This window comes from Ahaetulla prasina, chromosome 2, assembly GCF_028640845.1.
Source record: "Ahaetulla prasina isolate Xishuangbanna chromosome 2, ASM2864084v1, whole genome shotgun sequence".
NCBI classification, from domain to species: domain Eukaryota; kingdom Metazoa; phylum Chordata; class Lepidosauria; order Squamata; family Colubridae; genus Ahaetulla; species Ahaetulla prasina.
Window position 1 is genome coordinate 109,153,911 of NC_080540.1, and position 24,636 is coordinate 109,178,546.

General features: G+C 36.6%; 1 protein-coding gene across 1 annotated transcript in view; it reads right to left on the bottom strand.

The window, feature by feature from the left end:
* Window positions 1–24,636, bottom strand: part of DOCK2 (dedicator of cytokinesis 2) — a 366,602-nt gene that overhangs the window by 28,324 nt on the left and 313,642 nt on the right. The window contains exons 36-43 of the mRNA XM_058167876.1: window positions 24,334–24,374; window positions 22,513–22,603; window positions 20,110–20,229; window positions 17,765–17,854; window positions 14,998–15,102; window positions 13,928–14,069; window positions 7,739–7,820; window positions 288–372 (exon numbers count right to left, since the gene is read on the bottom strand). Coding sequence (XP_058023859.1) covers window positions 288–372; window positions 7,739–7,820; window positions 13,928–14,069; window positions 14,998–15,102; window positions 17,765–17,854; window positions 20,110–20,229; window positions 22,513–22,603; window positions 24,334–24,374 — 756 coding nt within the window. The remainder of the gene's footprint in view (window positions 1–287; window positions 373–7,738; window positions 7,821–13,927; window positions 14,070–14,997; window positions 15,103–17,764; window positions 17,855–20,109; window positions 20,230–22,512; window positions 22,604–24,333; window positions 24,375–24,636) is intronic.

Below are 24,636 nucleotides of genomic sequence, written 5' to 3' on the forward strand. Positions count from 1 at the left end.
AATAGATCTATCATTTGTGATTCCATCAGACTTATTATGTAACTGTATCCCAAATATATGGCATCCTTGAATTCCTGAGAGCCAGCCCTGACAGAAATCATTCTGTTGATAGCAGCTGAAACTCAGAGTAATTTTACACCCTGCTTGTCCAGCCCAATGATGCTTCTGTGACATTTTGCACCTCTTCTGCCTACTAATAAAGTATGTATTATTGCCTGAGCAATGCCATGTGTCACATCTGAGTGACAGATAACATGGCTGTGTTCAAAACATAAAAATATACTTACAGCAAATTCATTTTCAGGGTCAACAGATCCTTTTCTTGTTGGTCTTGAATAGTGGAATCTTTGCACATAGTTAGACTTATAAAAACTAAAAGAGAGAGAGAGAGAGAGAGAGAGAGAGATTACTAAACTTTTTTCTCCATAAATTTCTATACAAAAAACTTTATATATGTAAGTTAAACACACCATATCCACTTTTAATTCAAATGTCTACATTTTACTCAAAGCACTACATTGTAATGTATATCTAAACCTGATAGGAAAGTGTGCCTTGGTATGTAATAGTATGAACAAATTATCACAACGTGGCCATATACCAGAAACCTATACAGGTAGATGGAAGTGATGCTAGTTTTGATCATGCTCAGCACATTTATACATTCCACAGATAAAGAAGAAATGGAGAAAAATACCCAATCTATAAGTATAACTTTCAATATACTTCAAGCTATGAATCTTTGACTTTCACAGGTTGCTTATGAAAACTTAGCAATGGGCCTTGATTTGGTTGTGACTACAGATAGATCCCAATCAATGTGAGCTTGAATAGTGCAAATTTGATTAAGTACAAATTATAAATTGATACACCTTATGGCATATAATGCTAGCCAAAATTTAGTTAATGTGAGGATAGTGTGCATGTAGTTGCCTTTGGCTTTTGGATAATAAGCACTGTGTGTGCAAAATGGAGAAAAGGAAGGTCCATTGGGAAAAACTCAAAAAAAGAAGAGGCTCACTTTGAAGAAACACAATGGAATATAGGCAATGCTCTTTGAAAATGGGCTTGTCCTGCAAACTTTCATTTGTTCACTTGATTTATTTATGAAATCTGTCTATCACAACGTATTATTTACATAGACTTCTGACTTCTTTTGACTCAGTGGTACACGACAAACTTTTCTAAAACTAAAATCCTACAGCATCTCTGGACCCCTCCATAATTGGATAACTGCGTTCCTGTCAAACAGGCAACAAGTGGTCAAACTAGGCAGTGCCCTATCAAATCCTGCTCCTGTTAATAGAGGTGTCCCCCAAGACAGCGTTCTAGGACCAACACTCTTCATATTATACATTAATGACCTCTGTGACCATATTATAAGTAACTGTGTTCTCTTCGCCGATGATGTTAAACTATTTAACACTACCAACAATGCTGTTACCCTTCAAAAAGACCTTGACTTTGTGTTGGAATGGTCCAAAATTTGGCAACTCCAAATCTCAACCAACAAATGCTCTGTTTTACACATTGGAAAAAAGAATCAGAACACTAAATACAAGCTTGATGGACATGACCTTGTAGATGACCCTCACTCTTCAAACACCTTGGAGTTCTCATATCAAATGATCTAAGTGCCAAAGCCCACTGCAACTACATCGCCAAAAAGGCATTAAGAGTTGTAAACTTAATCTTGCATAGTTTCTTCTCCGGAAAGATTACACTACTAACCAGAGCATACAAAACATTTGCTAGACCAATTCTTGATTACAGCTCATCTGTCTGGAACCCACACTGCATTTCGGACATTAATACAATTGAACGTGTCCAGAAATATTTTACAAGAAGAGTCTTCCACTCCTCTGGTCGCAATAAAATACCTTATGCCACCAGATTTGAAATTCTGGATTTAGAAAATTTAGAACTGTTATGTTCGGCATGACCTGAACATAACTTATAAAATCATCTGCTACAATGTCCTTCCTGTCGAAGATTACTTCAGCTTCAACCACAACAATACACATGCACACAATAGATTCAAAATTAAAGTGAACTGCTCCAATCTTGATTGTAGAAAATATGACTTCAGTAACAGAGTTGTTAATTGGAATGCACTACCTGACTCCATGGTCTCATCCCAAAATCCCCGAAACTTTAACTTAAGACTGTCTACTGTTGACCTCACCCCATTCCTAAGAGGTCTGTAAGGTCTGCATAAAAGCACCAGCATGCCTACCATTCCTGTCCTAATGTTCCCTTTGGTTGTATTTATTTTGTGTAGTTACTTCATGCTTATACTTATATATATTGTTGTGTTTGACAAAATAAATAAATAAAAAATATTGCAGGTTATAATCCATTAGAAAGTAATAAAAATCATAAAACCATGTAAAAAGATAAGTGAAGAATGGTTAAAGTAATAATCTTGATACCATTCCCTATGTTATCTATGTCTTCTGAAGAGTCTTCAAGGGGAAACCTTTGTAGGACACATGGTAGTAATTCAGAAAGTCAAACAACATTCCTTAATCACCAATTCATGAACAACCCTATACTTTCCTATTTTACAATGCTTAAATATTAAATATTCCATTCTCACTGCATTCAAACTTCTCTTGAAATACCAAACTCTCATTTCAATATAATAAAGTGGGCAAAAGGGTCTTTTTATACTCAGCCATTTTCATTTATTTTTGACAACCATTTTTTTCTTGTAACAAACCTTTTAATCTTAATCATTCCTGGGTATCTTTGCAATTGTCTTTTCTGTTCGGTATGCATACTTTTCTCCCATTCTTAGTCATTGTTCTCTTATATCAGGAGTGTCAAACTCAAGGCCCGAGTTTGGCTGGATCTGGCCTGCGGGAAGCTTATATCTGACCTGCAGGGATGGCCTGTAAATAGCAAAGGAGTGGCCCACAGTGCCTCTGGTATCCAAAATGGGGCACATACCCTATGCCCCATTTTCGGTCTGGATGGCCTCCTGCAGCACTCTGTCCATTCCATCTCTCCACCCCCCAGGCTGGCCCATAGAGGAGAACTACAATGCTGATCCGGCCCTCAAAGAAATCCAGTTTGACACTTCTGTCTTATATGATGTCACACCTCTTTTGATATTTCCATTAAATATCCTTTTACATACTTCCCACTTCTGTGGTACTTCTTTTCAGTTTTATTTTTTGATATTCAGTTTAACATCATATTACATTATGTTCTCTTTATATTCATTTTCTAGTAAAATTATTTTATATATTTTCATTCAGGACTCATATGTTCTCTTCTTCCAATTATATCATTTTTATTCTTATTTCTTTAACTTGCTTCTTTTCCTTCCATGCCTATTTTCTCCCGAAATTCACTCACTACACTACCAAGAAATAGTAGTCCTATGTTTAAAAAGTCTATAGATAGTCCTTGTGTAACAATCACCCTGTTTAGCCACTATTTGCAGTTTTAGCAGTGATGAAACAAGTAAGGATTGTGAGCAATCCTTCCAGTTACAATTTTCACAGGTTTGTAAAACAAAGGAAAGATCATAAGCAGTCACAATTTCACTTAGCAATTATCTTGGTAAGTGAAATGACCCAATTGTCAGTCTCAGTTGTGGTCACTAAGTGAAAACTACTTGTATGTAAAAACTGGTTGGCCAGAAAGAGGTAGTATAGTATAAAAGAGAGATGAAGCTTCTCTGAAACTACTTCCCTGCAGAGCATGTGTCTAATTCTTGGTCTGTTACCATCTCATATCTCTATTTCATGCGGAACATGGAAAATTGCTTCCAAACTTTCAGTGAATAGGAACAATGAGCACATCGGTCCTGTTATCTCAAATGCAAGATCAAGCTATTGTTTTTAAGGCTAAAACATTTTTTTAACAGTTTTAAAATGGGAAAAAATAAAGGATGATACTTACCCAGGTATTTAATGAAAATCAATGGCAGCTGCCATTGTTTGCAAAGGTCAAAAAAAAACATGGAGCCCCATCTGAGCATTCTAAATCACAATCTATAGAAGTTTAATTCTACAGATGCTGCTTCTTACTGTGGCTAATTTATCAACATTCACCCTTTTCATTTTATACAGGCTCACGTAAAACACTTCGTTTTACAGAAAGCTATAAATGACCTGAAGCAGATGATATTTTCCCTGCTGATACGTGTAATATTTCAACTACTTTGCAGACCTAATAAGATCACCTGTTATTGTGACAACTCCATTTACAGTACAGCAATCTATAGATTCAAAAAGGCATGAAGCTATAAAATGCCTGTAGTTTGTGAAGAATAAGAAATAGATTCTTGGAAAAGAATCTAATGAAAAATAATGCCAGGATTTCTAATCTAGAAGCTCCCATGCATGCCCCGCATCCCTGCAATAGTGGGGTATGTATAATACAATGTAATAATGCAATGACATACTCAACATGATTTAAAGAACAAAAATTAAGGAATGAAAAGACTACTTGGGTGTAGCTGTGCATACACTGACCTATTCATACCCAGAGACAAACACACACATACAGATACACATACGCGCGCACACACACACACACACACATACTTGAAATAAGGAGATAGCTTTATTCTTTTCCTACTAGGTATTTCATATCTAATTTTGATGTCTTGATATGTATTCACTTTTGACATTGATTGTCTAATTAACAGAAAAGAAACTTTCTTAAAGACATTGCAGAAGTCAATGGGCTTAATGTAGCAGAAGACAGAAATGAGTGGGTCAATGATTATTCAAGATAACATGGCAAAAAGAAAAGAGACAAGAACCCAAATGATATAGTGACAACAAGGAAAGGAAAGGTTGGAACTAGTCCAAAAGAAGGAAAAAATAATCTCTCAATCCTACTGGCTTTATTGTTAACAAGTGCTTCTCTACAGTTAACGTCATGGCAGGCTTGCCACCTTCCCATTTTCACACAAATGACTACGGAAACTTAAATGGAAAAGCTCTGGTCTAATACATGACAGCTATTGCATTACATTTGAATTATCATTCCCTTCAATCAGCTACATTTGGCAACATTAGTTAGATTGGTGGTACACCAACAGGTTTTTCCTTAATGATGGGGGGGGAAATAAATTTAAGTAATGACAACATGACAGATGGAAGGACAGTTACAAAGACACGAACAGTGTGTACTTTCAAGGTGCCCTCTATTAGGATGGTAATTTGTGTGTCTCATGGTAGAAGAGCCTTTTCATTAGCTTTCAGATGCAGGTGGGAAAATGCTTTATGCTGCCAATTTTAAAAGTTCCTTACAGATGAAGAATATTAAAAAGAAAACTTGGGAGAAGATGTCATTTATTGATTGTCCAGTATCTAAAGTTCCATTTGAAGCAAACTTTAAATCAGAGCTGATTGTAATCAAAACATGTTGCTGCTAAGAACAATGTTTTAAAACTGTAATTTCCTACAAATCACAACAGGTGACAGGATATATCAACCATGGCTGATCTTAAAAGAGCCAAGTAGGGGTTAGGCATGGTTTACCGTTTAAATGAGAGGACACCAGGAAATCCAGCAAATCTGAGCTACTTTGGAAAATAAAATAAAATTATAAAAAGTTACAATAGCAAATCACTTCCGTTTAGTTAGGAGCCATGGTGATGCAGTGGTTGGAATGCAGTAATGCAGACTGACTCTGCACACTGCCAGGAGTTTGATCCTGACCAGCTTAAGGTTGATTCAACTTTCGATCCTTCTGAGGTTGGTAAAAGAGGACCCAGATTGTTGGGGGCAATATACTGACTCTGTAAGCCACTCTGAGAGTGCTGTAAAGCACTATGGAGAGGCATGTAAGTAAGTACTGTTGCTATTTGTCAAAGAAAAGTACATGGACCAGGAATCAAGCTCAACTTGACTAAATCTTTATTTTTTATTTTTTTTAAAAAAGATTTTTTAATGCCATCTTTATTATTTTTATAAATAACTCAAGGCAGCAAACATACTTAATACTTCTATTTTCCCCAGACAAACAATCCTGTGAAGTGAGTTGGGCTGAGAGACAGTGAGTGGCCCAAAGTCACCCAAATGGCTTTGATGCCTAAGACAAAACTAAAATTCACAGTCTCTTGGTTTCTAGCATGGTGCCTTCACACTAGACCAAACTGGCTCTGTTTTACTTAGACTAGACTAGACTAGACTAGAATAGAATAGAATAGAATAGACTAGAATAGACTAGAATAGACTAGAATAGAATAGAATTTTTTATTGGCCAAGTGTGATTGGACACGCAAGGAATTTGTCTTTGGTGCATATACTCTCAGTGTACATAAAAATAAAAATACATTTCTTATCTTTTAAGAATTAAGCCCACAAATAAAACATTTGAACTACATGACAAAGCCATGGTGCAGAGGCTTCAATATTGTCGAAGGGCATCATCCGTTCTTTCTCCTTTATCCATCACACACAGTTATCTTGTCTTTTAGACACCATTTCATTTGGAAATGTTAGCAGGTAGAAAGAAAAGGATGCTTCCAGTTTATCCCCTAGTAAAATAAAATCTATTAAGCTTTTATTAATAAAATAATGAAAGTTAAAACTCTCTATGTCCTTGTGGCATTGCCAGAGAAAGGAAGTGTTCTCATTGCAATAAATTAGATCAATGTAATATTGACTAACATCTACCAACAAACAATTTTTTCCCTCAAGATGGATAGACTCTAGGGCCTCTCATTTGTTCCCATAATGAAACCTCCAGGTTTGATAATCCATTCTTGAGAACATCATCAAAGTTATATTTTAACTCATTAAGACTGTCAGCCTGTTCTATTATTTGCCTGCTAATTTAATATGTGCATGGCAAACAGAATGTTAGTGATTGTACGCAGTAGATTTTTTTTTAATCTGGGGACTGTGAAATTTTATATAGAGGAAACCTTGTCAAAGTTTTATTTGGCTTTGGGGCTTCTTCCCTTGTAGAATTGTTGGCTGCTATGGTAAATCTTCTTTGTATTTCCAAGTCTGGAGAATGTTTTCCCACATCTGATCATTCCAATCCAGTTTATTTATTAACTTACTTGATTGGTATAGCCACCCATCTCATCAATTCAACCCTGGCAATCCAACATGTTAAAAACAATATAGAAAGTATCAACAAGCATATAAAAACCTACAATAATATATTTTTTTTATTTGCATTTATATCCCGCCCTTCTCCGAAGACTCAGGGCGGCTTACACTATGTTAGCAATAGTCTTTATCCTATTTGTATATTTATATACAAAGTCAACTTATTGCCCCCAACAATCTGGGTCCTCATTTTACCTACCTTATAAAGGATGGAAGGCTGAGTCAACCTTGGCCTGGTGGGACTAGAAACTGCAGTAATTGCAGGCAGCTGCTGTTAATAACAGACTGCATTAGCAGTCTGAGCCACAGAGCCCCCTCTGTTTTTTGAATATTGCAGAATATTGCAGATTTTTTGAATATTGCGAACACATCCAATAAACACTCAGCAGGAACAATAACATCTCACAGTCCATTTAACCTCCTGACCTCTGTGCTCTGGAGCACATCCATGTCTTCATCATCTTGGGGAAAGGCCAGCAGGGTCAGATCAACCTGATCTTGGATGGTATGTTATTCCAGAGGGAAGATTGGCCTGATTTGAATTACATAATGCAAATTAAACTTTCCAACTTTTATGGAAGCTACCTAGGACTTTTGATAATTTGTGTTATAGGAATAGTTACATGATTGATAAGACAATAAGGACTTACTTGATTACTTGATCAGGCACTGGCTTATTTTTGAATTGAGGGTGTTCCTCCAAAACTGGCTGCACAGTAAAGCATTGTATATCTAAAATCACAAGAGCTAAGGACATTATACGATTAGTGGACACAATCAGTCATTTGGAAAAAACAAAAAAAATCTTCACAGTTGTTCAAGAAGAGTCTTTTATAAAACTGGTACATAATTTTATTAGTAAAATTCATGATTAAGCTTAAAAAATAAGCATACAACAAATTGAATATAGATTAAATCCATGTTCCAAATAAATAGTACATTATCGATAGAGGAAAATATTTGTAGCTCAGGTTTGAAAAGAGGGCTCCTTGGCTCTCTCTGAGCGTGGTTGTTATCCTGCAGATGTTTCATTACCCAAATTATGATTCATGATGATTGTATTTATGATGACTATGATCATGATTTATCACTTATACCTTTTATGTACATTGAAAGCTTATGCACCGAAGACAAATTCCTTGTGTGTCCAATTACACTTGGCCAATAAAGAATTCTGTGCTGTGCTGTGCTGTGCTGTGCTGTGCTGTGCTGTGCTGTGCTGTGCTGTGCTGTGCTGTGCTGTGCTGTGCTGTGCTGTGCTGTGCTGTGCTGTGCTGTGCTGTAGCAACATCAGTGCTAATGGGGAGTGGGTTTGCTCTCATTTTATATTCTAGTCCTGCTTGTCCTGTCAGTATTGGTGGAAGTGGTTGTTGTGGTCCTTTGGCTGGGTTGTTTACCAACCGAGGTATTACTACTGTGTCCAGTCCAATTCCTTAAGAATAGTTTGAAGCTGAACACAATCCATTACCATCAATCACTGACATTCACAGCAATTTACAGCAAACCCATCAATAATATATCTAGCTGATCAACCAGAAAATGCAAAACACTGCTTTTGACTAATGCCATTCCATTCAGATTTTGTTTCATGTTTTGATCATGGTATCTAGCAATGTCTAAAAAAAACCTTAGGAGCTATAAAGAGAAAGCTGCAGAACCAGCCAAGCAATATTCCTTTTATGGAGTTTTGAAATAATGGCATCTTTGCAAGATGTTATATTGTACATGTGAACCAGTGGTGGTATTCAGCCTGTTCTATCTGGTTTGGGCGAACTGGTAGCGGCTGATGTGGGAGGCTCTGCTTACCCACCCGGACATTATCACATCCCATTTTTGACCCTCTGTGCATGTGTGGAAGACTCTGCACATGCAAGGAGGTGGAGCGTGCAAACTGGTAATGAAGGTAAGTGAATACCACCTCTGATGTGAACCCTCCATGATCTAGAAAGAGTTCTTGCTAATAGGAATTTGTCCTATCCATAAACCCTCCAAAACAGCAGAGTAGCCAAAACGAAAGGTGATTTGTGTGATTTCAAATTTATTACCATAAAGCTGGAAATACATACACTCAGCTCTCATGATGAGATTGCAAGAACTTAAAGTTGGCTTTTACCTGGGGCACAGTCCTCACATGGAAGTATCTGAGTGATTAAGCTTATGTTGCTGCTTTAAGGCATCTTATTCTTCCAATGCACTATTGCAGATTTACAGAGAAGCAGGCCAAAATTATATGGTGCAAAGACTTCAACTGACATTTTAGCGTTTGTATACTATATTTCTGTGAGATGGACGTGAATGGGAATATATTATTAGCAAGAGCTGTTTATGTTGTGATAGAGAAAAGAAATTTGCAGTTGTCTTGTTCACCCTGAAGTGTTGAATATAACTTTAGAAGAGGGCAGTGTTTCCAGTGTAAAGGCTTCATCTATAGTTGTTGTCCTGTTTATGTTTTGAAGCAATAACCCTTTATCATTCCTTCAGAAGTGTTCCTTTATGATGTGGGAGATGAAAAGCAGCTTTTCAGAGGATCAAAAGTACATAAGGCAGGAATCACTGCCTGTGACGGTCCTGCTTGTCTAAGACAATAGCTGCTTAGATGGGTCTAAATGAAGAAGACCTTGATTCAATTTCCCATCAGGTCCACACAGAGAATCAGAGACAGATGACGATGAACATTCCCACCAATCACTCATAGATAATACTGGACTATTATTATTTATTCTGTACTCAAGACTGAAAACAGAATAAACTATGTTTTCAAGCAATGAAGATATACAACGAGAGCAGAAACATCTCTATCCTACCATTTTCACATCTCTTAGAAAGTATGACCTTTCTCCAGCATTGCTACCTGATCTATAATCATGTATAATTACTGTAGGGAAATTATGAATAAATGCCTTCTGCCTTTATTGAATTTCAATAAGAGAACTGACAAGCATTTAGCTCAGAGACTCAGAATTAATCCAACGTCAATTAATATCTGCAGTAGACTTACATACTGCCAGCCTATATCTAACTAACAACTGTATCTTCCCATGATTCACTAAGGAGGAAACTGAGAAATGTGAGACCTAAATTAAGTAATGGAAACCCTAAGAAAACAGGTTTTCCTGTTAATTATCTCTGCTGTGTTCTCAATGATAAATTGCAATACAGAAATGCTCTGTTCTAAAGCCAAAACTTGGGCCAAGGTTTCCAAGGTTTAGCAACTTAATCTTGTAGACACAGCAATCTAAAAACTAATACAGGTAGTTCTCAACTTATGGCACAATTGAACCAAATATTTCTGTTACTCAGTGAGACAATTGTTAAGTGAGTTTTGCCTCATTTTACAATCTCTCTTGCCATGGTTGTTAAGTGAATCTCTACAGTTTTTAATTTAGTAACGTGTTATTAAGGGAATCTGCCTTCCCCATTGACTTGGCTTGTTGGAAGGTTGCTTAAAATGACCACATGACCCGAGGGTACTGAATCCGTCATAAATATGAACCTGTTGCCAAACATCTGAATTTTGATGACATGGCCATGGCTGCCATAGTCATAAGTGTGAAAAACAGTCATAAGTCACTTTTTTCAGTGCCATAACTTCAAATTTTAATGTACACACTAAAATGATATGTTGCTCTTTCCAGAGATGCAGAAGAATATTTTTATTGATTTCTATTGTTTCAAACATAAAATCAAATTCAACGTCTGGTGTTTCTAATAATAATAATAATAATAATAATAATAATAATAATAATAATAATAATAACAATAACAATAACAACAACAACAACAACAACAACAACAACAACAACAGCAGCAACAACAGAGTTGGAAGGGACCTTGGAGGTCTTCTAGTCCAACTTCCTGCCCAGGCAGGAAACCCTACACCATAATAAAAAAATCATACTTTGGTAGTAATTTTTCTGTATCTGCTGAACATTCAAGATTATATTTAGGTGAACTTGAACATTCCAACATAAAGGGAGAAAAACTTCAATTAGGCTTGTAGATAATACTTGAAATATCACCCTTACATAGTGCTGTTTAAAAATAAACCAGAAAGATATTTGATACACACAGGCTTATCTGTGAATTCAGGGATAAAAGCTGCCAGTATGATCAAACCAGACTCCGAGGAGTTGGCTATTTAATGATTTAAAGTTGTTTAGTAAGATGGCCTTGGTGATTTTAGGATTTAACAAGAGGCCTTTTACATTTCTGGTGGTTACTTTAAGAATAATGCATTTCTTTGAAGTTTTGATTTCTTGGGAAATTTGATTGAATATGTATTTCAGTCTTGTACTGCAGTGAGTTTTGGACTCTTTACGCACGGCAGGAGAGAAAGTTGAACACCTTTCATATGTGCTGTCTCCAATGTATTTTTGGCATCACCTGGCAGGACACAGTTCCAAATAGCACAGTCTTGGAACATGCTGGAATTTCTAGCATGTATACACTACTGAAACAGCGACGTCTACGCTGGCTTGGGCATGTTGTGAGAATGTCTGATGGTTGGATTCCGAAAGATCTCCTGTATGGAGAATTAGTGCACGGAAAGCGCCTCAGAGGGAGACCACAGCTGCGATATAAGGATATTTGCAAGAGGGACCTAAAGGCCCTGGGAATGGACATTAACAACTGGGAAACCTTGACCTCCGATCGTTCAGCTTGGAGGCTAAAGGCGCAGCATAGCCTTCTCCAATTCGAAGAGACACTTGTTCGGCAGGCTGAGGCAAAGAAGCAGTCCCAGAACCAGTGAAATCTGGGGGCTGGGCAAGGGACAGAATGTATCTGCCCGCAGTGTGGAAGGGATTGCCACTCTCGAATTGGCCTTTTTAGCCACCCTAGATGCTGTTTCAGAGCACAATACCATAGTCTTTTAAGACTAAAGAATGCCAATAATAATGTATTTCACTACTTACACTTCTCTATCATGATACGGAATACAGATATCCACAACTTTCTTTAGGATATTATAAAAGCGTTATATTGACAGTGTTGTAACTTAAATATTTTAATAGGTAAGGAACCGATGGGAAAAAAAACAAGTAGCATATATGCCATAGTGGCCCCTTGAAGAGTAGAACACTACTGATAATCCTTGATTTACAACAGTTTGTTTAATGACTGGCAATGAAAAATGTGACGTATCAGTGGTGGGTTGCCCCCGGTTCGCTCCAGTTCTGTAGAGCCGGTAGTAAAACTCTGCTGGCATTCGGAGAACCGGTGGTAATGGCTGGCTGGCCATGCCCCTGAACTGGTTCTCCGATCATCAGAGGTTTGTTTGTTTGTTTTTACTTTTAAAAACTTCTTTTCTTCAGCCAAAAAGGGGCTTTTAAAAGGAAAAAAAAAAACCTCTGATGATCATGTGGCTGAGTAGGGATCTTCAGAGGAGCATTTTAAAAACTTTTTTTCTCTGGCCCACCCAATCCCCCCTCCTCACTTACTTAATTAAGCGAGCCTGAAAGGAGCTTTCCTTCGGCGTCTCCAATTAGTTACATTGTCTGGAGGGCAGAATCAGTTGCAGCTAATGTAATTGATTGGAGTTCCCCAGGAACTCTGGGAGTTGAAGTCCACAAATCTGCCTAGAATCCATTGCTCAGCCAACTGCTTTGCTGGCTGAGGAACTCTGGGAGTTGAAGTCCACAAACTTTAAAGTTATAAGGTTGGAGACTCCGATCTAAAAAATATAAATAAAATAACAAAATATTTGTGCAGCTTTCTGAGATTTGTTGTGTTTCACTCTAACTACACAAACACAGAGAATCTCACAAAGCTGTATGTGGCATTTTGTGTGTGTGTGTGTCTGTTGTGTTGTGTGTGTGTGTAAAGTGTGAAACTTGGTTTTTGAGCTTTTTGTGGCTTTGTGAGGTTCCTGCTTGTTGCAGGAGCCCTTTTGGGTGAAGTGCAGTTGTTTTTACATTGTGTGTGAGTCAGTTGTGCTGTGTTGTGTTGTGTGTGTAAAGTGTGAAACTTGGTTTTTGGTACCTCTTATTGTTTTGTATACTAATAATTATTTTTATTATTTATTGTTATTGGCCACGCCCACCCAGTCACATGATGGCCAAGCTACTCTCATCCAGTCACATGACCACCAAACCATGCCCAGTGTCACGACCGCCAAGCCACATCCACAAAATAAGCCACGCCCATGGAACTGGTAGTAAAAAAATTTAGAACCCACCCCTGTGATTTATGACTGTTTTTCACATGACCGTTGCAGGGTTCCCATGGTCACGTGATCAAAATTCAGATGCTTGGCAACTGGTTCATATTTATGATGGTTGCAATATCCCATGGTCATATGTTCACTTTTTGTGATCTCCCGACAAGCAAATTCAATGGGGAAGCCAGATTCACATAACAAGGTTATGAATTTAACAACTGTGGTGATTCACTTAACCATTGTGACAAAAAAGGTGGTAAAATGCAGCAAAACATACCTTAACAAATGTCTCACTTAACAACAGAAATTGAGGGCTCAATTGTGGTCGAAAGTCGGGGACTACCTATATCACTATAAAAAGCAAGAATGCTAATATAGCCTTTTTACCTGTATGTTCCAGAATAAAACATACTTAGAAGGTCCTATAAACAAAGTAGAAGGTCCTATATTTCATAGAGGTTAAAGTCTGGTTACTAAGGGTATAACAAAGCCTTGTTTCTTGACACACTTGTGAAATAGAATTATGCATTTGTTTGGTTCATGTTGCAAAACAATTTATACACGTAAAAGGGAAACATGTGAATTGGGTTAAATCACAGAGATTTCCCATAAACTTTGAATAATGATTTTTACTTCAAATTGTTTTTGCTTATTTAATAAAATCCTCTACTTCTAAGGATACGTTGAACAGCAGCATTCTTCAGTTTCTCATCAGGGGGTGCAGTAGTATTCATTTTTTCAGCATTTGGAAAATGGCTCATCAGTTGTGCTTGAAAGTCTTCTCTCCGCTCATATTCCTTGCCTCGATAAATGAACATTTTATTCTGTTTTTAAAAAAGGATAAATACTGGTTGTGAACTTGCTATGGAAAATAAATCATTGTTAAACATCACAACAGTTTTTTTTTATCCTATTCTTAAAAGCTAGAAAAGTGGACGAAATATGAAATTCGATACATCAAGACCATAACAACCCACTAAATTGTCTGTTAGGTCCCTCCTGAGGAGGAAAATAGTGGAAGATGGTTTCTAAAATAACAAGATCAAAATGTGATATAATTGCCACTAGTCCCTCAATACATTTTCTTGACCCTGGTTGATTGCTAGAAGGCATCTAATATACCTCTGTAGGGAAGTTGATTCTAGAATTTTTTGCTTCTTATTGTGCCTTTAAAAGTATATTGGAGATAAAAAAAAGAAAATCACAGTATAAGATTATTTGTGCCAGATTGTAAAAAATTACAAATAATAAGAATACTTCTGAGAATTGTCAAGGTATAAATGTGAGAGCCTTTCATATTAAATTTCACCTGCGAGCTGTCAATTAGAATGAATATACACCAGATATAAAATTCATTAGATTTCCTGCTTCATTGTCTTGGCTATTCGTATTGTTGGTTTTATTGTTCATTAAATTCTCTTCAACTATAAACCATCCTTTAATTATGACTGTCTTGTAAGAATCCTAAATGCTCCCTTATCACTCCATTACCCTCACTATAAACCTTCTTATAACCTTGAAAGCAACAGGGGGGGAAAAACCCACAATAAATAAAAGTCCTTTCTGAAAACATGACATTCAATATTGTTGCAAATGGCATTTTAGGCAACTGCAAGACTGGCAGAACTTCATGAAGACAAATGCCCCCATTTGTGAATAACTCCATTTCCACGAATAGAATATTGGTATTCTATAAGGCTGCTATAAATTTGAAATTTGTTAAAGACAAAGTACACAGAGTAGATAATTTACCCTTAGGAATGTGGGGAACCCTTGGCCATAATATCCAACAGCAAAATAATCTGGTTTAGGCCTCAGAATTTTCATGATGTTTTCATAAAATTTGGCTTGCTGAATCTGAAAGGAAAAAGAGATGTAATAGGTCTTCCTGGGATTATATGACAACCGATTCCTCAGACATTGGGATTACTTTTCCATGGGATCCAATATGGGTCAGTCACTGGGACCAGAGGTTTAATTTTCTGCATTTTAGGGCTCGTGCTGGAACCCATCTGTAGAATGTTCTCTCTCTCCAAAATGTATGTGTAAGAGAAATTCCTTTAGGATTGACTTTAGTATGAGTCCGAAAACTTGGAAGACTGAGCTGCTGGTCTCACTGACCCTCCCAGATTGGGTCCTGGAAGATTATCCTGGGACATGTTTTGCCTTCATTCATTACCTTTCCATAATTAAAATGAGCAATTCTAATTTTTCTCATTTTCATAAGCATTTGTAAATTAATTACTACAGCAAAATTTCAGTTTAACAAATAATTCTGGGTCAGCTCAAATATACATTAAATCTTAAATTATATCATTTGCAATGATTTAGTGTCATTGAGCTAGAGCTGCAAATTAAATGACAAGGTATCACAATCATTTTATAAGTAAAATGGAATTACATTTATTGTTTAGACAATTCCAAGACCTATTCGGTAGAGTTTATGGTTTGAATTTTATACAAAATGATGATGCTTTGGCCAATTTTAAATTGCAATACTAAAGTCTATAGCTTGATGTAAAACTAAACATAGGAAATGATTGTTTAAACTGCCCATCAAGGATACAGAGGCAATGTTGTATTTTGAAAGTGGCAATGAATTTAAAACCCAGTATAATGTGCAAGTCTAAAGTCTATTTTATGTCTATAAAATGAATGGCAACTTTAATTTAAAATGAAATACATTGATATTTATTTCATGAGGTGAAGTCATTTTTTATTTACATTTATGTTTCAGAACAATAAAGGAGTTTCTAGAATTAGCATTCCTTGTTCTTCTAAAAAACATAGCACTAAATTCAACTCATTATAAAATAATTCCCTACTCAATTCAGTAATTCTAATTTTGGACATTTTTTATTGTATTTAGAAAATCAACTCCCTTAGTAATTCTGGACAACTTACAGCATTCTGTAAAAAACTTTTTTTAAATAAAAACTATAATATAAATGATCTTGGAAAATAAGTGTCGTGTCCCACTCCTCCGCTGACGGCCGGGTCAGGGAAATCCAAATCAGGCTTGCCTCTGCAGCTCTGCCCAAAGTCCTAGCAAAGTCCTCAGAGCAGGCAGGAGACCAGTAAGTGACTTCAGCAAGATAAGTTCGACTTTGCCTGACTCAGAGACTGCCAAAAAGCAGATCCTTTATATAGGCCATGGGGTGTGGCTCTGTGACTCAGCACTCATTAAGGCCTGCCCCTCCCTTCCTTCTGTTGCCTCCGCCTATCCAATCTTCTGATGCGAGGGTCACTCCAATCAGCTGTTGTTGGAAGTAAACTTTCCTCAGGCTCACATGCTGTGGAGGAGGGGGAGGGGTCTAGCTGCTCCGTTTGCCTGGGCATGGAGCCAGGGCTGGGGCCGGGGGATGCTCCCTCCTCTGCAGCTTGTCTGGGCATGGAGCCAGAACTGGGGCCGGGAGGCATACATTCCTCCGTGTTCGGGAGCAGATAAGCAGACCCCGGCTGCGGTGAGAGCGGACAAGACACAACAATAAGTATGCTTTGAGCTTCTTACCTCCAAAGATATAATCCTATTGATGATCTAAGAATATGAGATGAGAGTGGTAATGCTGTAATTATCTTGGGCCTATGGTTTCTAAGACTTCATACATCATTGTGAATATCTTGAATTGAGTTGGAAAGCAATTACAGCTGGGCCAGTTGCAATTTCTGGATTGTCTTCTAGGTTATTCCATGAACGATTGCAGTAATCTAGCTTTTAAATTACTCGAGCATAAGTTTCGAACAGCAAGTAGGCATGCACCTCAGTTATCAGATGACACAGATTATAAGTGATTTCACTGATGCTATGAGGCTATCTACAATAGAATATCCCAGTCTGCAAGATTGTTCCTTAAAGAGGAGTAAACACTCATTGCAGACTATTTTCTGACATTTAGTTTCAGTTTATTTCCCCTACAGTCCTTTCCAGTGTGGGAAATCAGATCTTCTGGATACATTAAGCCTCTCAACTGTATATTGAGTTCTTAGCTATATCAGAGGCATAATATACAAAGCCATAACTTACAGAACATGCTTCTTCTTCTTCTTCTTCTTCTTTTTTTTTTTTTTTTTTTTTTGGTCAAGGCAAAGAAAGTAAATATCTATTTTATTGGTCTGGATTTCTTCAGTGTTTTAAAATTATTTATTCACTTGTCTGAAATAATAATAAACTGGATACAGTATATAGATATGTGCTTTGAGCCAGCATTGACTTTCTGTGATTGACTGGAACAATCCCTGCAGTTTTCTTGGAAAAATTTCAGAAGTAATTTGCCATTGCCTCCTTCCTAAGCCTGAGAGACAGTGACAGTCCCAAGGTGATCCAGCTGGTTTTATGTATGTCATAGACAACACTAGAACTCACAGGTTCCTGGTTTCTAGCCTTAACCACTCACAAAAACTTGTTTTTGACCAGATTCTATCTACTTATTAGAAAAATCTAGACCTGAATTACAGAAAGGTTTATAAAATAAATTTGAAACTGAAAATTCATAACATTTTTATAGAATTCTATTCTTACCAAATTCTGGCTTAGAAGTTCATAATCAAAAATTTCCATTTCATATTGTTCCGCTAATTCTTTGCACAAGCCTATTGCTTCTTCCCACATCTGCAATGTAACAGGAAATTTAGATACATAATTGCATAGATTTAGAGAAGCTTATTGTTTTTTTATTTATCAAATTAAATGTCTGCCCATGTCTCTCTCAGAGCAATTTTTATTTGTTATGCGATATGCTTTGAAATATTACATTAGAACTCCAAGAGAATAATATTTGTGTAACCAGAAATATCTACATTGAGTGAATACATCTAAGGCAGGGATGAAATGCTCCCGGTTCAGACTGGATCACCCGATCCGGTAGCGATGGCGGTGGGTGGTTCGGAGAACCGGTAGCAAAAATCCCTGCCCCCCTGCCCATGCCCAGCTGAGCCGCACGATCATCAGAGGTTTTTTTTTAAGTAAAAAAAAACCTTCTGATGATCCCGCGACTCAGCTGGGATGGTCAGAATCTTTTAAAAGCATTTTTTCTACAACCTCTTTGGCCGATGCTTTTAAAAGTAAAAAAAAATAAAATAAAAATTGGCCACGACCATCCAGTCACATTACCCCCACCTCCACCAAGCCACGCCCACAGAACCGGTAGTAACAAATTTTATATTTCACCACTGATCTAAGGCCTTGTGATTCATTTTTGCAACAATGTTAGGTTCCTAGAAGAAGAATGGAAGAATAGAAGAACCCCAATTTATTTCATCCACACCTCTTTGAGGTGATATGTCCAGACAAACTTTGAAAAAAGGCTACATAAAGTATGTTGCTGAGAAGACAGCACTTCTCTTTAAAGCATGAAAACAATGGTGCTTTTCACAAGACCTGCAGTTAAATTCTGTTGGGATGCTTTGCTTATACCAGTTTGCATTGTGAAGTGCTTCTGCATATTTTGCACAGCCCTACTTTGTGATATTTACAGGTTTGCAGTTGTCTACATAGTTTACAGGACAGATGAATCTGTTACAGTCAATTTTAATACAAAAGAAATTTACCTATACGTCTCATATTTTATATGAATATATTGAAATGTGACTGTCTCAGATACTTGCATTCTCAATGCTGAATTCAGTTCAATGAATTAAGTTATCTCCTAATTTACATTAACTTTATAGTTCTTGACTTACGACCACAACTGATCCCAAAATTTCTTTTGCTAAGTGAGATATTTGTTAAGTGAATTGTACAACCCCATTTTACAACCTTTCTTGCCATAGTTGTTAAATGACTCACTGTAGTTGTTAAGTTAGTGACAGGGTTGTTAAGTGAATCAGGCTTCCTCATTGACTTTGCTTGTCAGAAGGTGATCACATGACCGTGGGACACTGCAACCGTCATAAATATGAGTCAGCTGCCAAGGGTCTGAATTTTGATCACTGACCTTAGGAATGCTGCAATAGTCTTGGTGTGACATACAGTCATAAGTTACTGTTTTCAGTGCAGTTGTAACTTTGAACAGTCACTAAATGAACTGTTGTAAATCAAGGACGACTTGTACAAGGTTGTTATTCTAAAGTCTTTTTCAAGTTTGATCCCCTTTGGTAATCTCACAGACATATCAATGTGTTTTTTTGGAAACAGAAGAAATGATTTGATATTGTCTTCTGGAATATATTTTTTTCAGTCATCAATTTAGCTCCCAGATGTGAGATTTGCTAGAGGTTACCCATCCAAGTAATAAGCAGAACCTATCCTGTTCTAAGTCAGTTATGATTTTTTTTTCTGACATTACATTACACTACAAAGTTTGTGCTTCTGTTCATTGCAGGCTAATGATTCAAATTATAACTTGGCTTCATGTCACAAATATATTATAAACATTCTAGATAACAACTGTTCATGAAGCCTGACCAAATCGCAAGTCCTTTTGCAATGCATCTACAATTAAATGGGTATGACAACAGTGGTACCGAACAGAAGTGCTACTAAGTGCTAGTGCTTACCTAGGAAATATAAATATTTTTTTAAAACAGTTATTAAGATATTTTGGTGATTTCGGTCTAATCTGAAACCACTGCATGCCTTTCTTCTTACAAAATAAAATATACAAGACCAAAACACATTAAGCACATCATGCCATATAATTTCTGTATCGTCTGATTCATAGCAACATTTTAATAATGTCACAGACTGCATACAATAACATTGTTCCATAAATTCTATGCTGTAATAGAATGAGAATCAAAACCACCTAGCAATTTACTGAAGAGACATCTCTTTCTCAATATTAGGCATTAGTGCTTTGGCGGATGAAATGAGATTATAACCTACGGCACAAAGCTACTCAGCAGGAATTGGGAAGTCAAAATTACCTTTCCTTTGTCAAAATATTCTATTATCATCTCATATAGGTGTTCTTTCAGTTGACGGTGTGTTTGTGAACTTTGAAATTCTGTTTGCATGACTTGAGGTGTACAATGTTCATCAGACCACTGTGGAGAAAAGAAAAAAAAACTCATAATAAATTTGTAAGTAAGTTCTTAGCTTTTTTTTTAAGGTTACCAAACATTGGTGCCATAATTGGGTACAAAATGCATGTAGTACAAATCAGTGATGATATAAATATGCAAGATAGCTTTTTAGACTTCTTTTTTTCTGGCATTTATTTATCCTTAATTAGATCCAAGCATAGCAATTCTATTTTTGAACCTGTATAAACAGTTGTCTCATTAAGGCTCTGCTCTTTAAATACACATGTAGGAATTCATTTCTTGACATATCACTCTTTGCCCAAACTTACAAATAAAACCCACCAAAATATCACACACTCACACACATTGCATTGATATGCAGCAGTCTGATACTCATTTTGTCATGTTCTTCCCCAGTGCCCCAAAATGTAAGTTGAATTTATTTGAAACACCTTGACTCCTGAAATAATGGGACTAAAACTTATTTCCATTGGTGCTTTCAAAAGATTTGGTCATCCACCAAGAGCAGCAAACAGTTACAGCTTTCTATATGTCATAGGTGCCAAATTAGTGATCACCCAGCTTTTTGCCTGAAAATCTTAACCTCCATCACAGTATAGAAACTTTTGGACCTTAAATTCAAATCACGCAAACTAAATTAAATTTCCAATGGAAAAAGCAGTAATTGGTTTCTACCGGTTCGTCCCAGATCGGGCGAATCAATAGCAGTGGTGGCAGGATGCTCTGCCCACCCACCTGGATCCTTCTGCACATGCACAGAAGCGTCACAAGCACGCACGAGCACACACGAGCACGCACGAGCACGCACGCCCCCCACCCACCCACCAGCAAACCAGTAGGGATGGGTTTTGAAACCCAACCCTGGGAAAAAGTAAGACACAATTTGGAAAGGCAAATAGAAGATACGGTAGTTGTGCTCAAAACTCAGTTATACTGGCTATCCAATTCTTACAAAAGTGTCTTGTATTTTTCCTTACTTAGTGCTGTGCTCAAAAATCCATTTTCTACCACAAAGAAGATTGACTTAATGTGCAAATCTTACACACTTTCTGTTCTATAAAGGTGTCTTGACCCCACTTCCAGGTCACCACTTTACTTTTCTTGATCCATTTTGTTGCTTTATTTGCTAAGAAAGATCTCTATGGCTTGTACTCCCAAGAAAGAAGACTTTATTCCTGGGGAAAATGCTTGCTGAGTTTAAATCCTGGCTTCTCTCCAACTTCTTTCAGCTCTGTAACTTCCCCAGAACAACATGGAATTGAAATAGAAATCCCAAGTCAAGGTCATTTTGTAATACCAAGGAACCTAAGAGGCTTTAAAATACACACATACAGAAAGCCAATATAGCTGTAAGAGAGAACAACAACTGATTTTCTCTTATTTTCCTCTTAAAAGCATTAAGGCTTTAACAAATGCGCCCAGTGACACGTTTGCAGGTAAAAGTTTGGAAATGTCAGTAACATTATATGCACACAAATGTGAATTTTAATTTGAAGAGTTAATGAAGCAGCAGCTTCTCAGAGGGCAGATTAAAGTAAGTTTTGAGGAAAAATGAACTTGTTACTCTTTCATGAACTCGCCACAGTTTCTGAGGAAGGCCAAGTCTTCTTGCCTGGGAAATACTGAGAGGTACTCTATAAAACAGCTCACTCAACCTCTGAAGATGCCAGAAACATCAGACAATAAAAATCTGGACCTTGGCCATTCTTCCTGAAAGCTCATCATTACCTAACCATCCAAAGATATAAAAAAATTATGGCCATGTAATATTCTATACACACATGCACCAAAATTATTATTAAGACATAGCTTATTAAAGTCCACCACTGGACTGGGCTCCTTATCTCTGGAATTTTTCACCAATTACTTAGAAAATACTGGTATGTGTAATCAATCACAGAAGAGTGTTTGCTCCTGTTCAGTATCCAACCAGTCAGCTAGGTTTGTTTTCAGGTTACTCCATTGCATTCCCCTTGCCCTGCTTCTAATTTTTCTCCTATTAGGAACTCCTGAAGGATTGGATTAGGGATTCAGTGTATGTAAGCACATGTGTGGGATTTATTTGGATTTCGTCCTACTTTTCTCTTTATAATAGCATAGATATCAGTTTAACAGGTATTTGCAATTAGGAGTCTAGTACAAATCTAGGTTTACCCTATTCCATCAATACATATATAACTATACAATTGCTTATTATTTCCTGTAATACCATTTTGTGTAAGGACAATTTTCTCCAATCTTGACCTTCCAGTACTTGACTTCAACTGCAAATAAGCAACTTACTTTCAGAAGTGAAGCATGCAGCAAAAGGGTATATGCAGCTTCTGTGTAGTTCTCAGAATCTAAGTGAAGATCCCGCAGTTTATACAGATACCTGTTATTAGATACAGCAAAAAGAGAGAGAGATCTTTAATATCAGCATTATTTTAAATTCATAAAATATGGATCTAGCTCTACCACTACATTCTTCTAGAATTATGTGAACTACTTTCAACAATTAAATATGACTTTGCAATAAGGTATTGAAGTATCATAGGACGCGGTAGCTCAGGGGCTAGGACATTGAGTTTGTCGATCAAAAGGTTGGCAGCTTGGCGGTTCGAATCCCTAGTGCTGCCGTGTAATGGGGTGAGCTCCCATTACTTGTCCCAGCTTCTGCCAACCTAGTTTCGAAATCACGTAAAAATGCAAGTAGAAAAAATAGGGACCACCTTTGGTGGGAAGGTAACAGCGTTCCGTGTGCCTTTGGCATTGAGTCATGCCGGCCACATGACCACGGAGACGTCTTCGGACAGCGCTGGCTCTTCAGCTTTGAAACGGAGATGAGCACCGCCCCTAGAGTCGGCAATGACTAGCACATATGTGCGAGGGGAACCTTTATCTTTACCTTATTGAAGTATCATTCACATGAATAGGTCTTAACCATGTTCCGCATTTGGTTGATTCAGTCATTATACTTTCAATTTCTATGATTTTGAAGTTAAGTTTGAAAACTTGATTATATTGTCAAGCTAAAAAGGCATTGTCCCGCCTCATAAAAGAGGATTTACATTCTGGGGTTTTCAGATTGTAGCACTTTATATGCTGTCCAATGAGAAAAAGACTTCTGCACATATAAGATATAAGATATAATATATATTCTCTAATATACATACATAGTTTAAATAGTATACTATATGTATAATGTATGTATACGTATAGTTTAGATACTATAGTAAATAATACAACACTATTATATATTATGTAAAAGAAAATGTGAATGTGTACGTAACTGAGATAGACAGATGTCAAAGATACAAAAACATGTTTATTAAGAGGCTAATATCTTAGAGTTTTAAAGAAAGACAAATTTAGAATACAGATTTTATTCATAAGAGTTTGAATTTTTTTATTATTGCAAAAGAAAGAAAATAAAAATTAAAACTATGGTTCATTTGGATCAGCAAGACATTCTGAAGCTGTCTCACTCTAACTACAATCCACTTTAACATACCTGCCTCTTCTAAAGTACTTGTTCAAAAGATGTTGAATATAAACTGAAAATTGTACTTGTTACATAAATCAAGGATGCTGATCTCAGTCTGTGATTTTATACAACTCACTTAAAGGCTTTTTGCTGCAAAGGCTTTTATCTCTCATTCCCTATCTCTCTATCTGAATAGCTTTATATTGACCAGAAAAAAAATTCCTGTCAGAGAATTGCATTCAACTGAACAAGTTAAAAAATATAGTTTCTATAAAGAGAGGTTTGATTTCTAATCTGATTCCAAAACATAGACTACAATTGTTGCAAAATTTATGACAGATTTTATTCAGTTCATCATAGTCAGTATGTCCTTTATCAGCCAATTTTAAATTATGATCCTCCTTATTTAAATTACATACCTTTGTCCCCAAAATTAAAGTATATGACTGAGCAACTTTGACAAAATATGTGTTGAGCCTTTGTAGAGCAACAAACAATATTTCTGGGATAATAATTTGAATTGAATAACTTATATCCAGATATTTACTATAAATCCACATATAATTCTGAAGATTATGCAAAGAAAACAATGCTGATCCTTTCAGTGACAAGTGTAATTGACAGAGCAAGTACTATACCTTATGTACATTTCTTCACGATTAATTTCCTTATAGAAATTCTGGGAGGAAAAATGAATAAAATTGTATTAGTCCTGCACTCATTGGGATGATTCTTTTTATAATATTCTTCAAATATGCATAATTCCTTATTCACGGAATATTTTTGCTTTGTTTCATTTTTAGAATCTCAAAGTTTTCAATTCATTTATATATATATTTATATTAATATAAATATACATTATTTATACATTACTGTCCACTCAAACCAGTGTGGAGAGAATTCATGATCAAAGTCACATGATAAAAGTAGCAAATTACCTT